The 15123-nt window shown below is 36.3% G+C and overlaps 1 protein-coding gene across 1 annotated transcript in view; it reads right to left on the minus strand.

The window, feature by feature from the left end:
* Positions 1–15123, minus strand: part of SVEP1 (sushi, von Willebrand factor type A, EGF and pentraxin domain containing 1) — a 204399-nt gene that overhangs the window by 71198 nt on the left and 118078 nt on the right. The window contains exons 19-25 of the mRNA XM_003122075.5: positions 11005–11166; positions 10515–10606; positions 8932–9028; positions 7215–7328; positions 6489–6602; positions 5463–5664; positions 424–581 (exon numbers count right to left, since the gene is read on the minus strand). Coding sequence (XP_003122123.2) covers positions 424–581; positions 5463–5664; positions 6489–6602; positions 7215–7328; positions 8932–9028; positions 10515–10606; positions 11005–11166 — 939 coding nt within the window. The remainder of the gene's footprint in view (positions 1–423; positions 582–5462; positions 5665–6488; positions 6603–7214; positions 7329–8931; positions 9029–10514; positions 10607–11004; positions 11167–15123) is intronic.

A 15123-nucleotide genomic window follows, 5' to 3' on the forward strand; every position in this document is an offset into this window, starting at 1 on the left:
GGCTCCTCCCCATTTCATGAAGAGTTTGGCTTTGCTCTAAGCCTGCATATTCCCCCGACTCAACAGAACACAAGTCCTATAGACTCCAGTGCTCTGAGAAAGCGATTTAGCCTTGATTCTCAAACACATTCATGGTCTCTGGTTTTCTAAATCAAGTGAGTTTTCAAAATGTCCTTTCTAGACCTGCAGAACACAGAGTTCTGCTAAATTTGATTTTCTCCCATTCCCCCTTACATCTCTAAGCTTCAACATCCTCACATCTGGGCTATTAGAGACAACATTACCCAGCTTACTGGGTGGCTGGGAAGATGACACTAAGCACAAAATGCTTCACAGAGTTTTTGGTGTATGTGCAGGTAAAAGTTGACGTTATCATGCCACCCTTGTTAGTATCATTATTAATAACAGTGAGTTCACACATACCTGTTTCACATCTGCTGCCTGAAAATCCCGGCTGACATTTACAACTGTATGAGTTTAACTCATCCACACAGGTGGCCTGATTTCTGCAGGGGTTAGACTGACATTCATTGATGTTCAAGTCACAACGGGGCCCTGTGAAGCCTGCTGCACACAGGCACCTGAAAGAAGACAAAATGTTGTAACAATAAGAATAGTTGCAAAAAAGCTTTAGAAGTCTCCCATTAATGACGATATTGTCTTAAAAGACTGAAAAGTTGAAATGCTAATATGACTGCACTTACATGTGGAATACAAATATATATGCATATAAATATATGTATTTATATAAATATACACACATATCTCAAGTTTATAGAACAAACTGGTGGTTCCCAGAGGCAGGGGGTGGGAGGTGAGAGAAATGGGTGAATTGTTTTCATTTTTCTTTTTTTCACTTTATTTTTTTTTTTTTTTTTTTTTTTTTTTGTCTTTTTGCTATTTCTTGGGCCGCTCCTGCGGCATATGGAGGTTCCCAGGCTAGGGGTCCAATCGGAGCTGTAGCCACCGGCCTACGCCAGAGCCACAGCAACGCGGGATCCGAGCCGCGTCTGCAACCTACACCACAGCTCACGGCAACGCCGGATCGTCAACCCACTGAGCAAGGGCAGGGACCGAACCCGCAACCCCATGGTTCCTAGTCGGATTCGTTAACCACTGCGCCACGACGGGAACTCCTTTTTTTCACTTTAAATTGAATTTTTTAAAAAAGACCCTGAAATGCTGAGACATATTTTCCACATTAAAACTGTGCTTTACTGTTACATTTTTTTCAGTTCATTAAAATAAACCTACTTAAGACAACATATATTTGGAATGTTGTAGTAGCAAAAATAGGTTAGAAAGTAGTTCTGGTCAAGGTTATTTATTTTTTTTATTGTTTACCAATAGGCCTTTTTAATCTTTTTTTTTTTTTCCCAAGGTGAGTATTCATATACTGGGAATGCCTCTCCCCATAGAAGTGCTAAGAAAAAACATAAAATGTCCAATGCTCTCCTAAAGGCTTTGCATATATTAATCAGCCTTATAACAATGAAGTAATATTCTTCTTCTCACTTTACAGATGAGTAAATTGTGGCTCAGAGAGGTTAATTTGGTCAAGTCCTCTTGTTACTAAGTGGTGGAGGAGGACTTTGACCTCAATCTAGTGCCTTGTTTTTTTTTTTTTTTAAACTGGTCCTGAAATATTTTAATCTTATATTACTAGTTAGGAAGCACCTGCTTAAATTCCATACAAGGTCTGGGTGTCTTTCTTGCTGTGGTTATTATTTCCCACCCACTCCCCCAGCTTTATTCAGAGCTAGTGGATAAATAAAATTGTAATGTATTTAACAAGTACAATGGGATGATTTAATGTACATATACATTGTGAAATTATTATTACAATTGAGTTAACACATCTATCACGTCACATGGTTACTGGGTTTTTGGGGTTTTTTTGGTGAGAATGCTTAAGAGCTACACTCTTAGCAGATTTCAAATATATAATGCAGAATGATTAACTAGAGTGATCACGTTGCAATTAAATCCTCATAACTTAATCATTTTACAACTGAAGTCCATACCCTTTGACCAACATCTTCCCCAAAGCCCTGGCAACCACCATCAGATTCTCTGTTTCCACGAGTTTCACTGTTTTGTTGTTGTTGTTGTTTTATTTTTAAATTAAAAAAATTTTTTTAAACTGTTGTTTGTTTTAGTGTCCACACATAAGTGATTTGTCTCTCTCTCTTTCTGGCTTATCCCACTTAATACGATGCCCTCCAGGTTCATCCACGTTGTCAAAATGGCAGGATTTCTTTTGTTTTTTTAATTACTGAATAATATTCCATTACTATACTCTGTTATCTATCTAGATATACTATATAGATATCCATATCTGTATCTATATAGTATGAGAGATATAAACCCCAAACATAACTATGATATTTATGTATATCTTCCACAGATTATATGTCTTCTATGTTTTTTTGCATTTTTAAAATTATAGTTGATTTATATGGTTGTGCCAATTTCTGCTGTAAGGCAAAGTGATCCAGCCATATATATACACACATTCTTTTTCTCATATTATCTTCCGTCATGCTCTATTCCAAGGGACTGGATATAGTTCCCGATGCTGTAAAACAGGACCTCATTGCTTTTCCATTCTAAATGTAATAGTTTGCATCTACTAACTCCAAACTCCCCATCCATCCCAGTCCCCCCTCTTCCCCTTGGCAACCACAAGTCTGTTCTCTATTAGTGCCTTGTTCTTAATCAGTATGCCACATAGTCTCTGTAGTATGCAACAAACCTTTTAAACCCTCAGAATGGAAAATACGTCTGATAGAGTCAAATGCTGGCAAAGGCGTCATGAAATGGGAAATCTCAGTGAGGAGCACTACCACTGGGCAATGGAAAGGAAGTGGAGGGTTTGCCTTTCCAGAGCCGTGCATGTCCATCTCTAGTGTGAACACTAGGAGGTTACTGCCCAGGTGCACGAGGACACGTGCCACAAATGCAACAACAGAGCATCATCCTACATGTTCATGGAGAGGCGAATGAGAAAAGAAACCATGGTATAATCATCCAATAGAATACTAATAAGCAGTTGAAATGAGCAAGCTAGAGCCAAATTATCAACCCTGATAATATGTTAAGTGGAGAAACAAACACAAAATGCAAAAGGATATAGATATAGTACAAATATCATTTATCTAACATGTAAAACGATATTAATACTGTTTATTAAGTCATATATGTAGTAAAATATAAAGTCTTAATGAGAAAGTTATACACCCATTTCAGGATAGTGATTATTACCAGAAAAAAAGAGGTGTGTGTGTGTGTGTGTGTGTGTGTGACATCAAATTTACCTTTAGAATTTATTTCCTTAAAACAAATGAAATGAATCAAACATGGCAAAAGGCTAAGGTTTGATAACTACTGTGATGAGAGCAGGAGTTTTGTTATTCTTTGTAATTTTGTGTATGTACATATTTTTTAAGTGAAAAGGTCTTGTATAATAAATGTACTTAATATTGTTACTAGCATGTGTATATGAGGACCTCTTTGATATTGGCCTAATGGTGATAATATGAATAAATGGTATTTGGGGGTTTAAAAGAAAATCTCAGTTGGAATTGGTGGGAATCTTTACTGAGTTCTCTGTATTTGACGGTAAATCTATTTTGGCTAGAATTTCACTCATCTTTATCTGTCCATGCTCAATATCATCATAGCAGTTCAATATCCTTGTCTATGAAAGAGATTCCCTTTGGTGGCAACTAACATTCCTTTTGAATTAGAAGAGTTTACCTTCACCTTTCCTCTAGTTAGGATTTAGACAAATTTGGTATTCATCAGTGTCTTGGACCCTGGGGAGAGTGTGGAACTCTTAATATTCATCTGGAAACTTCTCATTGCCTGGGGTTCCATGCTGTATGCCAGAAGAGATAAAAATCTTTCATCTACACAAAGGGGATGCTACACTGATAAGACCTCATCTCCACAGTGAGAGCTAAAGTCTCATGGGCAGAACTGACTTCCTATTTCTTCTGGGCAGCATCCTGGCTCTTTGGTGGGGGATGGTAATGGCAGGAGGCTGGACTGGAAGGGGACTGGCAAACATTGAAACTGGGGTAGACCTCTTTTTAATTTTTTTTTTTTTTGCTTTTAACTTTTGAAAACTTATAGAATCAGTTGCTTTTTGAGGACAATAAATTTTCCTAATATTCTGCGAGGAAGATAAGTCAGTCTTTTGTACCGCAGAAGCCACAGATCCTACAAGTGGGAAGGGATGGAACAGGGCAGACTTCATAATGATAAAAAGAAAAATGCTGCTTTTCTTTTTGTCTTTTTAGGCCACACCTTTGGCATATATAAGTTCCCAGGCTAAGGGTCAAATCAGAGTTGAAGCTGCTGGCCTATGCCACAGCAGCACAGGATCTGAGCCATGTCTGAGACCTACACCACAGTTCATGGCAACAGTGGATCCTTAACCCACTGAGCAAGGTCAGGGATCGAGCCTGAGTCTTCGTGGATACTAGTTGGGTTCGTTAACCACTGTGCCACGACGGGAACTTCAAATGCTAGTTTTCAAACTGTATTCTACTGCCACCCTAAGAGCCGCCTCAGGAAGACAAAGTCTTCCCCCTCAACACATAAGACTATTTCCAACCACAAAAGCTTAGCTTTTATTATTTTATTTGTTTACACTCTTATTAGACTTCTTTGGAACCAAGGGTTGCTAAACTAAAAACAAATGTTTAAAAGCCATGGTCACAGCATGTAGAATGATGCTGTGATGGTATGATCACACAGGTCCTTTTGATTTTACCTAGTGGGAAAACTTAGCTAAAACACAGAACATTCAAAACTGAGATCTGGGAGTTCCCGTCGTGTCACAGTGGTTAACGAATCCGACTAGGAACCATGAGGTTGCGGGTTCGGTCCCTGCCCTTGCTCAGTGGGTTAACGATCCGGCGTTGCCGTGAGCTGTGGTGTAGGTTGCAGACGCGGCTCAGATCCCGCGTTGCTGTGGCTCTGGCGTAGGCCGGTGGCTACAGCTCCGATTCAACCCCTAGCCTGGGAACCTCCATATGCCGCGGGAGCGGCCCAAGAAATAGCAACAACAACAACAACAGCAGCAAAAAGACAAAAAAGACAAAAGACAAAAAAAAAAAAAAAAAAAAAAACAAAAAACTGAGATCTGTACAGTGCCTCTGAATATGTTTCTGTATAACTGTGCTTCCTTTCATCTTCTGTGATTCCCCAAGTATAGAGCAGTGGTTCCCAAATCTGGCTGCGCATCAGAGTCATTGGAGAACTTAAAGTATACAGGTCGCCTATTTTAAAATTACAGACTTCACTCCAGACTTAGGGAATCAGAATATCAGGTGGTGGGCAGATTCTGCTACAGCTTATCCTGGGGACTCAAAGTAACACCCTGTAAAGACTGCAAAACGTCTGAACAGTTAAGAAAATAAAAATAGTGAAAAGAGCCGGACTTGGTCTTTTACCTGAAGCTATTGGCACCATCTTTGCAGGTAGCTCCATTTTTGCATGGTTGACTGAGACACTCATCCACGTTTATCTCACACCGGGTGCCCAAAAATCCAGGTGGGCATTTGCACATGAACCCCCCAAGCTGATCTTCACAGGCTGCATTATTTAAGCACGGGTTTGACTGGCATTCGTTGACTTCTGTTTCACAGTGCAGGCCTGGGGATGGGTGAGGATGAGAAAGAGCTCACTTGTTAACCCCCTGGGAGAGCTGGGCTCAGGTATTGATTCCTTGGAGGATGCCGCTTCTAGATGATGGGAATGGAGGCTGCAGAGCCACTGGCCTACCAAACTTGTTTGAGATCCATTCTTTAACAACTCTGGCTTTTCTAAATCATTTTAGGATGGTGTTTTTGGTCATCTGCTCTTTTTTATCTTACCTCTTTCTGCAACTAACATTAGTAATGAATATCTAATTGAGATGATGTTAAAATATAAAACTAGCAAATTTAGTTCAGTGTTTTCCTCTGTTTCTTTGACCCTGCCTATTTCCTTCACTTATATTTTTCTGTTTTTGGACTTTAGAACTGTGTGTGTGTGTGTGTGCGTGTAAATACACGCACACACACACACAGATATACACATACATACATATATATTTAACCCTATAATTTGGCATCCATTTACAATATGATTTTATCTAATTTATCTCCAGTTCCTTCTTGAGTGTTTGTCTTATCATATAAACTCATGTCTTCTCTCTCTCTGTCTCTGTCTCTACACACACATATATCCACACACAAGTACAAGATGTTTTTCTTAACTGTTTGAGAGTAAATTGTAGACCTGATGTCCTTTTACCCTAAATACTTCAGTGTGAATTTTCTCAAAAATAAGGGCTTTCTCTAATGAAATCACAGCACAGTTATACAATCAGAAGAGTAACATTGGCATGCATAATGTTATGTGTATATAGGGTTAGTAAATCATTTGTGGTGGTTTACTGGACTCCAAGACAATGAGGAAGAGTGGAAACATCTTACCCATGTATCCTTTCACACACGTGCAGCGATAACCAGCCAAGCCATCAACACAAGTTCCTTTATTCAAACAAGGACTGGAGCTACACTCGTTTATGTTTTCTTCGCAAAGCTGACCTGCAAAGAATCACAGAGTATCTGAGCTGGAGGAAATCTGAAAGGAATTTAAAACTTATTGTTTTCAAGTAAGTTGTTCAGGTGTAAAAGCAGAATGATTGGAAATCATGGAAAAATACTTGTGAAAAATATTGCCCTTTGCCGAATATAATTATTTGCTGACTGATATTCTACTATATGTGATTATCTATCTACCTACCCAACTATATGGTACTTTCTGTATCTATTCATCCCTTGATATACACTTAGGTTGGTTCCACGTCTTGGCCATTGGCTATTGTGAATAATGCTGCAATGAACGTGGAAGTGCAGATATGTCTTTCAGAGAGTGATTTCACTTCCTTTGATGGACACCCATAAGGATTGTTGGATCATACGGTAATTCTACTTTTTTTGGGGGGGAGGGGGAACCTCCATGCTGTTTTCCTTGGTGGTTGCACCAATTTACATTCCCACCAACAATGCACAAGGGTCCCCTTTTCTCCATGTCCTCATGAGCTCTGTTATCTCTTATCTTTTGAGAATAGCCATCCTAACAGGTGTGAGGTGATATTTCATCATTTTAACAATGCTAAGGTCTATGTTGTTAAAACGAGAAACTTCCCCCCTTACCTGTGTAACCAGATGGGCATTCACAAATGAATCCCCCAACTTGGTCTTTACAAATTCCATTGTTGTGGCATGGTGACGAGCTGCATTCATCAATGTCTATCTCACATTTTAAACCTAAAATGCAAACCAAACCCTGAAGGTCAGTCAAAGAGAGGATGAACAGAAACACAAGTATGATCATTTAAAGGTAATCATCCCCCAAATCTGAATTTATGGGGAATGATAACGGTGATGGAAAAGGTAATATTTGTTAAGTGCGACCATCTAGTTAAGTGTTTAATAAAGGTATTACTTCTTTATAAGCAGATTTAAAATATCTTTAAAAGGATACATAAAAGACAGCAAAAAGATCCCAAGTTAGAAGTAGAGGGGGAAAAGGGAAATCTGGAAGCATAAAATGGAATCAGGAATTAGTTTAATTCCAAAGTAAAAAGTATCGAGTCATATATACTAGCTACAAAGGCCATGTGGCTGAGGAGTGGGGGTGGGGTGAAATCCTGCCAGATCTCAGCTCATATGCCGGGTGTCCTAGAGTGGGGTACATCTTCCCACAGGGCATTCCTAGGCTATCTATGGACTAGCTCTGCCAAAACCCATCTTCTTTGACATTGGCGGTGGGCGGGGGGGCAGGTCTCAAAATGTGCCTTCTGGACCAACAGCATCAGTAATCCCCTGGGAATGTGATAAAAATGCAAATTCTAAGAGCTTCCCTAGACCTACTGAATCAGAGATCCTGGGGTTGGGGTCCAGCAATCTGTTTTAAGAAGTCTTCAGATGATTCTGATATACATCAAAATTTGAGAATCATTGTCCTACATTATGCATTTTCTCAACCATCACTAACATATAAAATTCTAGGACAAGAAAACTATTTCTTATAGAATGGTGGGACAAAAATTTTTATAAAAATTGAAACATACACACACGCACACAAACTGAAATAAATGGAATGACAATATTCTGTATTTTGTTTTCCAATTCTCTTTTTCTTATGTTGTGGTGAATTCTTTTATTTAAATACCACTTTTCTCATTAAAAATACTTCAAATTGGTTGCATGAAACTCAAAAAAAAGGTAAAACTGTATTTCTGTAAGAAAACAGGAAAGTATTTTAAATAAATTACAACTTGAAGATATAGTTTATTTCTCCTCAAAAATTATGTTTCTGGGCTGAATTGGAATGTGAACCAAATTGCAAGGAAACATAATTCTTATATAATTCCTACATAATCAAGTTCAAAGCCATACTGTTTTTCCAAGCACAGCTTCCAGAAAGATAGAAATAAAGTAACAAATTGAGGCTATTCACAAGAACTTCCATTCGTGTGAAGCAAATAAGAGAAACTGGAGTTTGTTTATAAATGTTTACCCTGGACAATCTGTTCTACGTTGAATGTCATGCATTTAATTTGTGTTAGAATGCACTCTTGGACATGGCCTCTGGAACAATATTCCAATTAAAGCTGTGAGTTATGATGTGACTTTTTCAGAGAGAAGATGATTCTTTATTCTTCCTCCAAAATGTGCAAAGAAAAGTGTCATTCATAAGATATGTATACTTTTTTCACTTACTAGTTTCCAAATTTTTGTGCATTGATACCGTCTAATGTTATCTTACAGCATTTATTTTTAATGTTTCAAAGTGTGATACTACAGGTCACAATGATGTATGACAATGTATTAAAAATACATTAAGATTTGCATTCCTCTGTGTTACCTGTATATCCAGGTGGACAGAGACACACATAACCACGCCCAAGTTGTTGGCAGGTTCCACCATTGTGGCAGGGGTTTAAGAAACATTCATGGAAAACCTACCAGTGGTAGAAAAGAAATTCATCAGAGACAAAACACTACTCGTTTCAAAGCAATTCTGAGTAGGGAGTTAGTAGATTTGCAATGTTAGACAGCTGGTTGCTGTTTCCAGGTTAAGTCCAGCTAGACTGCAGCCTGCATAACGTTGGTACCTGCCATATATGGGCACAAAGGCTAAATGTTATTTGTTTTCTTTCTTTAAAAAAATTTATTGGAGTATAGTTGACTTACAATGTTGTGTTAGTTTCAGTTGTACAGCAAAGTGCATCAGTTACATATATGGGCCATTTTTCAATATGGGTCATTACAGAGTATTGAGTAGCTTTCCTGTGCTATACTGTAGGTCCCTGTTACTCATCCATTCCATTTATCATAGTGTGTATATGTCAGTTGCAACCTCCCATTTTATCCCTCCCCAAAGCGTTTCCCCTTTGGTATCCACAAGTTTGGTTTCAAAATCTTTGAGTCTGTTTCTGTTTCTTGTGTGTCATTCTGATAAGCCCAGGCAGTGTCTCTAAATGCTAGCTGCATGTTAGGCTCCATTTGAGGTGTTGAAAAAGTATACTTAGGACAGGGCGAAACCTAGATCATCTAAACTGGGCATCTCTGGAAGTGGTATCTGTGCATCACTACTTTTTAAAGTTTGCCAGTGGATTCTAATACATCTGCAGGGTTGATATTCTATCAGCTTACTCCAGTTGGTCTTACAAATTTGTGTGTCCATTGGGTTCAGTTTCAAATATGACTTACAAAGCCATTGTAAGTGAGTGTGTTTGGATGTGAGGATGTAGAAAAGTTAAAATAAGAAATATAACCTCATTATACTCCCTAAAAATCCTTAAAGCCAAAAAAAAATACTTAAAGCCAAGGAATGTATTAAGACATTGGACAAGGTGCATTCAGACTAATGGCTGAATCATTCAAAATAATTGGGCTTAACTAGTCCTTAAAAAAGGGAAAACAATTTAATTATGTTCATGAGTCAAGTTTCTTAATTTTTAAAAAACCCATGACTTACTCAAATATTTTTTTTTTTTTACTGGCAAACAAATTCAATCATACATTGCTCAATACATGATTTTTTTTTTTTTTTACTGGCCAAAAAATTTAAATAACTTTCACGAAGGCTGAGTAGCTCTAGTCAGACAAGTCTTTGGCTATTTCAAATGCTCATACTCAAATGATGGATTATGCTTATGGTGAGTATTAATTATTAGTGAATCAAAAGATGCTTCATGTCTACACATCTCTATGCCAGACATTGATGGGAAAAAAATTCCATTTTTGGTTACCTAGAACTTATAATACTGAATTTTTGGAAAATTCATATTATAAGCGAATATAATTATTCATTGATAATATTCATAAGTCTTGGTTACTTGAAGTTTCGCCTCTGGTTGTTTTCCTCTGTGTGACATATATAAGGACAAATTGTTTTCCAAGCATTCCATTAGAGAAAACTTTCTAAGTATAAAATGGACTTGCCTGACTACTGACTTCATATTTCTTTTTGATATGTCCAGGAGCAGCGACAGGCACTACGCTCTCCTCTGCTGCTGAGAAAGTTGAACTAAAACCTAATAAAATTAATGGAAAAGGATTTAAAAAACATACTTGTATACTGGATATATTTCCGATAAGTAAACATTACTTAAATACCATAGTCAAGATTCTAATTCTCAGAGTGGGTAAAGCCACATGTATTTTGATTTGGTAATATAGAAAAGAAACATAGAGATGGATGGAATGTGTCATTAAATTCTAGACTGTTAGAAATTTAGAAGTTATAAAGCCCAACACTGCCAAAATGAGAATCTCTGAGTCACTGTCATCAAAAAGACCTCAAAAGGACATTTTAACACATCCAGACACCCACATGCACTGAAAATAGTAATATTCAGAATTGAAGCTACCACACAGATCAACAGAAGTCTCCAACCGAGGATTACATAAGAAATGAAGGATATCATCTTACTGGAACAATCTGTGATGGATCTGGCACCGGTGATGGTTGTGGTTCCATAAAAAGGACAAGATAAGCAGAAGGACTTCCCTGGATTGGGTTGGTAGTAGTCTCGAGGACATGGATAACAGGGCACTAACCCAGAACGAGAGAATTCACCCACTGGACAAGGCACTGCAAAAGAAAGAACAAATCCTTTGTGCCTATGATACAATATACCCCAATCTAAGAGAGGTACATTCACCTTTGGTTGTAAGAAAGCTACCAAATTGCTAACATTTGCTCTGCATGCATTTAATACCCAGACCATTTTATCACTGAGATAAACATTTTGTCGTTTCCTTCCCATCTTTAGCAATACACATGAACTCAAAAAAAAAAAAATTCAGAATTAGCCACATAACATTGCATTCTGATTTTTCCACTTAATATTATACTCGAGCATTTCCCACATCATTCCCCAAAATCATTAAATAACATGATGTTTAATAAATGAAAAATATTACATCTGATTGACAGACCATAATTTCATATTTCCTCTACTATTGAACACTTAGGTTGTTTTAATTATTTGCTATTATAAATAATGCTGACATGAAATTTTATACATAAATATTTTTATATAACTCTGATTATTTCCTTGGGATAACAGTTGAATTTGAGTAGTTGACTAGTTAACTCAAAAAATATGAAAATTTAAAGCCATAAATATATCATGCTTGAATCATTAAAAAAACATAATTCCAATTTATAGTCCCATTGGCTGTATATAAAACTGCCCTCCTCACGGCAGGCTCACTCGCATTAAAAATGATCATTTAATATTTTTTCTATTTGAAGATAAAAATGGAATCGCACTGTTATTTTAATTTGCATTTTGATAAGTCGCATTTTTTATCAGAAATGTTTATTCCTCTCATATAGTTGTCTATTATTTACTAGGGGTCTTTTTAAATTTTTACCTTTTTTTTTCCTGTTTAGAGCCACACGCATGGCATATGGAGGTTCCCAGGCTAGGGGCTGAATCTGAGCTGCAGCTGCCAGCCTACACCATAGCCACAGCCACACCAGATCCAAGCCACATCTGCGACCTACACTGCAGCTCACGGCCATGCTATATCCTTAACCCACTGAGCAAGGCCAAAGATCAAACCTGCATGCTCACGGATACTAGTTGGGTTTGTTACCCCTGAGCCACAAAGGGAACTCCTATTTTTAAACATTTTAATATAATTTTGTGTTACACACGCCTTTCATAAGCAACACGCAGTTAACCATTGTCATTTAACCAAGTTTAAAATTCTCTTGCCAATATTTGGTGGAATATAAGAAAAGAGTCCTAAACATAATACAAGCTTGGATTTTCTTCAATATATTTTGGTTACATCTGGCAGAGGGATATTAGGGTACCCATAAGTAAATCCTTGGGTTGGGGTTTTAAACTGTGATCCAAAGATAAATTCAGGTGGAGTATGTGAACTGGAGTCATTTGGGTGACCTAAAACCATTATAAACTGAGGAAATATTGAGACTTGTCTGCATATATTTAAGTATAAAAGATAGAATACAAGGAAATATTTGGGGACATGAGCATACTTACAATTTGGGCTTTGGATTCTTGATAATAAATATTATTATAGAAGAAATAATTACTAACATGGTTTAAAAATTTAGAGATGCTCTAGGGAACAGAATAGTCCAAATGAATGCATCTTTAATATTTTTTTTGGTATGGCAATAAACATGAAATAAATGATAACACATTTGCTGTTACCTCAAGATAGATCAAATTTCTTCAGCAAAAACATCCACCCAAATCTTTTGCAAAAGAGCTCTGTTGCATAGCCAACTGACAGAAAGTTGGTTTTGAATCAAGAGATAGGAGATGATATAGATTTTAATGCATATTTAGTAGAAAATATTTCTGGTGACTACATTTGTTATATTCAAGAAAAGTTTTAAACTATAAGTACTTTTGTTTCACCAAGAATAAATGAATCTGCTCTGTTACTAGAGGCTTGAGCTTTGCACAACATAATATAAGCCTACAGACTTTTAAAATGTGTTTTCTGGATCTCAGGTTTCCAAAAATGACTGCCTATTTGAAAAAGGTACCTTCCAAATTGCTAATTAGTTAATTTAAAGCATAACCTTCCACTGATAAAAATATAACATTTCTGTTTGAGAGGATTCCTATGAGTGTATCTGATATGCTAGAAATATAAAAACCTAAGATGCTATAATGAGTTAAACAATTTTTTGCACATTTTTTTCAGTACAAATTTACCCTTAAAAGATAGAGTATGGAATCTAAAATACGGCACAAGTGAACCTTTCCACAGAAAAGAAACTCATGCACATGGAGAACAGACTTGTGGTTGCCAAGAGGGAGGGGGAGGGAGTGGGATGGACTGAGAATTTAGGGTTAATAGATTCAAACTATTGCCTTTGGAATGGATAAACAATGAGATCCTGCTGATTAGCACTGGGAACTATATCTAGTCATGGTAGATATCTCATGGTAACATGAGAAAAAAGAATGTATACGTGTATGGGTAACTGGGTCACCGTACTGTACAGTAGAAAACTGACAGAACACTAAACCAGCTACAATGGAAAAAATAAAAATCACTATTAAAATCTGAAAAAAAAGATCATGACCCTAAAAAATTGACAATTAGATTATCAATTTTAGTACACAATTACACTATATACTTTAATATTCAAAACTTACACCGATATAATAAGAAAATCTTAGGATTAAAAACCAAAAGCGAATTGGCATCTCAATAGAGCCAACATGTTGTTGTGATGTCTATAAAACTTTGCTTTTGACCTAGAAAGCATAAAATAAATCTTTATGTGGAAATTAATTCAGATTACATTCCAAGTGCAGACAACTGTCATCACAAATATACTTTCCAGGAGTGGATAATCAGCATTTAATACATAATTATATAATTATAATTTATATTAAATCAGCATTTGATATGCATTTTATATTTAAAATTTAAACATATAATTTAACATATAATTTATATATGAATGTATAAATATACACATATACATAATAGCACTATCTACTATATAATATTAAATACACACACGACATAGTTCTTAATGGATTAATGTCATAAGAAAAGAAGGGAGAAAATTTCATTTTGAATCTTAGCCAAAGAAACTACGGTTTCTAAGGCAAAAAAAAAAGGAAAAAAATCCTTCTCATCTCTTCTATTGTAGAGAAAGGGGGAAAAAAAATCTAAATATGCTCAAAATTAAAATAGAATTGAAAATAGAGCATTGAAATGGCCACATAAAAAGTAACCCCTGATGGTATTAAGGAATAAACACAGCCAGGGAACAACATGGGGTTTGCCTTTTAAGTCAGTTTCCTATGACAAAGCCACAAGTCAAAGCCTCTCATTCTGAGCCTCCTTTTAACTTCATCCTAGAGGGTCAGGATAAGAAATGTTATCTTGCTCCATAGATAATCTTTCCTTGTAATGGGACCACATATAAACAACATCATCACCAAAAACTCATTTATGGGACATATTATTTCGATAAAAATCATTAAAAAAAACTGAAAAATTTCAGACTTTTGAGTTTTGTAACCAAAAACTCAAGATTATTTAATAATCCTAATAAGTGAAAAAAAATGAAAAGTACAAAGACTGTTACATTATGTTAACATAGTAATAAAATATATAATTGCTGTATTCATTAATGATATTGTAAGTTCAAGAGGCTGAAGAATGCAAAAAGTGATACCCTAGCAAAAAATAAAAGAAACCCTATGACATGTCCATAAAAATTAATACAGAAAAAGAGATAAAAGAGGAGGCAGGGAGGAGGTTGAAAACTAAGGAAAATATATGAGACCATTTTAGTACTCACACACATTTAAAGTAAAAGTAAAATGGTATTTATCCAGCACTGCAGGGGAAAGTGTCATTTCGTTATTATCAATTCCCACTCAGGACAAATAGAATGTGGTTAAACATTGCTAGGAATATTAGGAGAAATGGAGCAGTTACCAGAAGTTTAGAGATTTTCCGGGAATTATAATTACTTAATTGCAGTAATTTGGTATTAGAAAACCTCAAGGCTTATTTGGAAAGTTAAAGAAAA

Source organism: Sus scrofa, chromosome 1 (genome assembly GCF_000003025.6).
Source record: "Sus scrofa isolate TJ Tabasco breed Duroc chromosome 1, Sscrofa11.1, whole genome shotgun sequence".
NCBI classification, from domain to species: Eukaryota; Metazoa; Chordata; class Mammalia; order Artiodactyla; family Suidae; genus Sus; species Sus scrofa.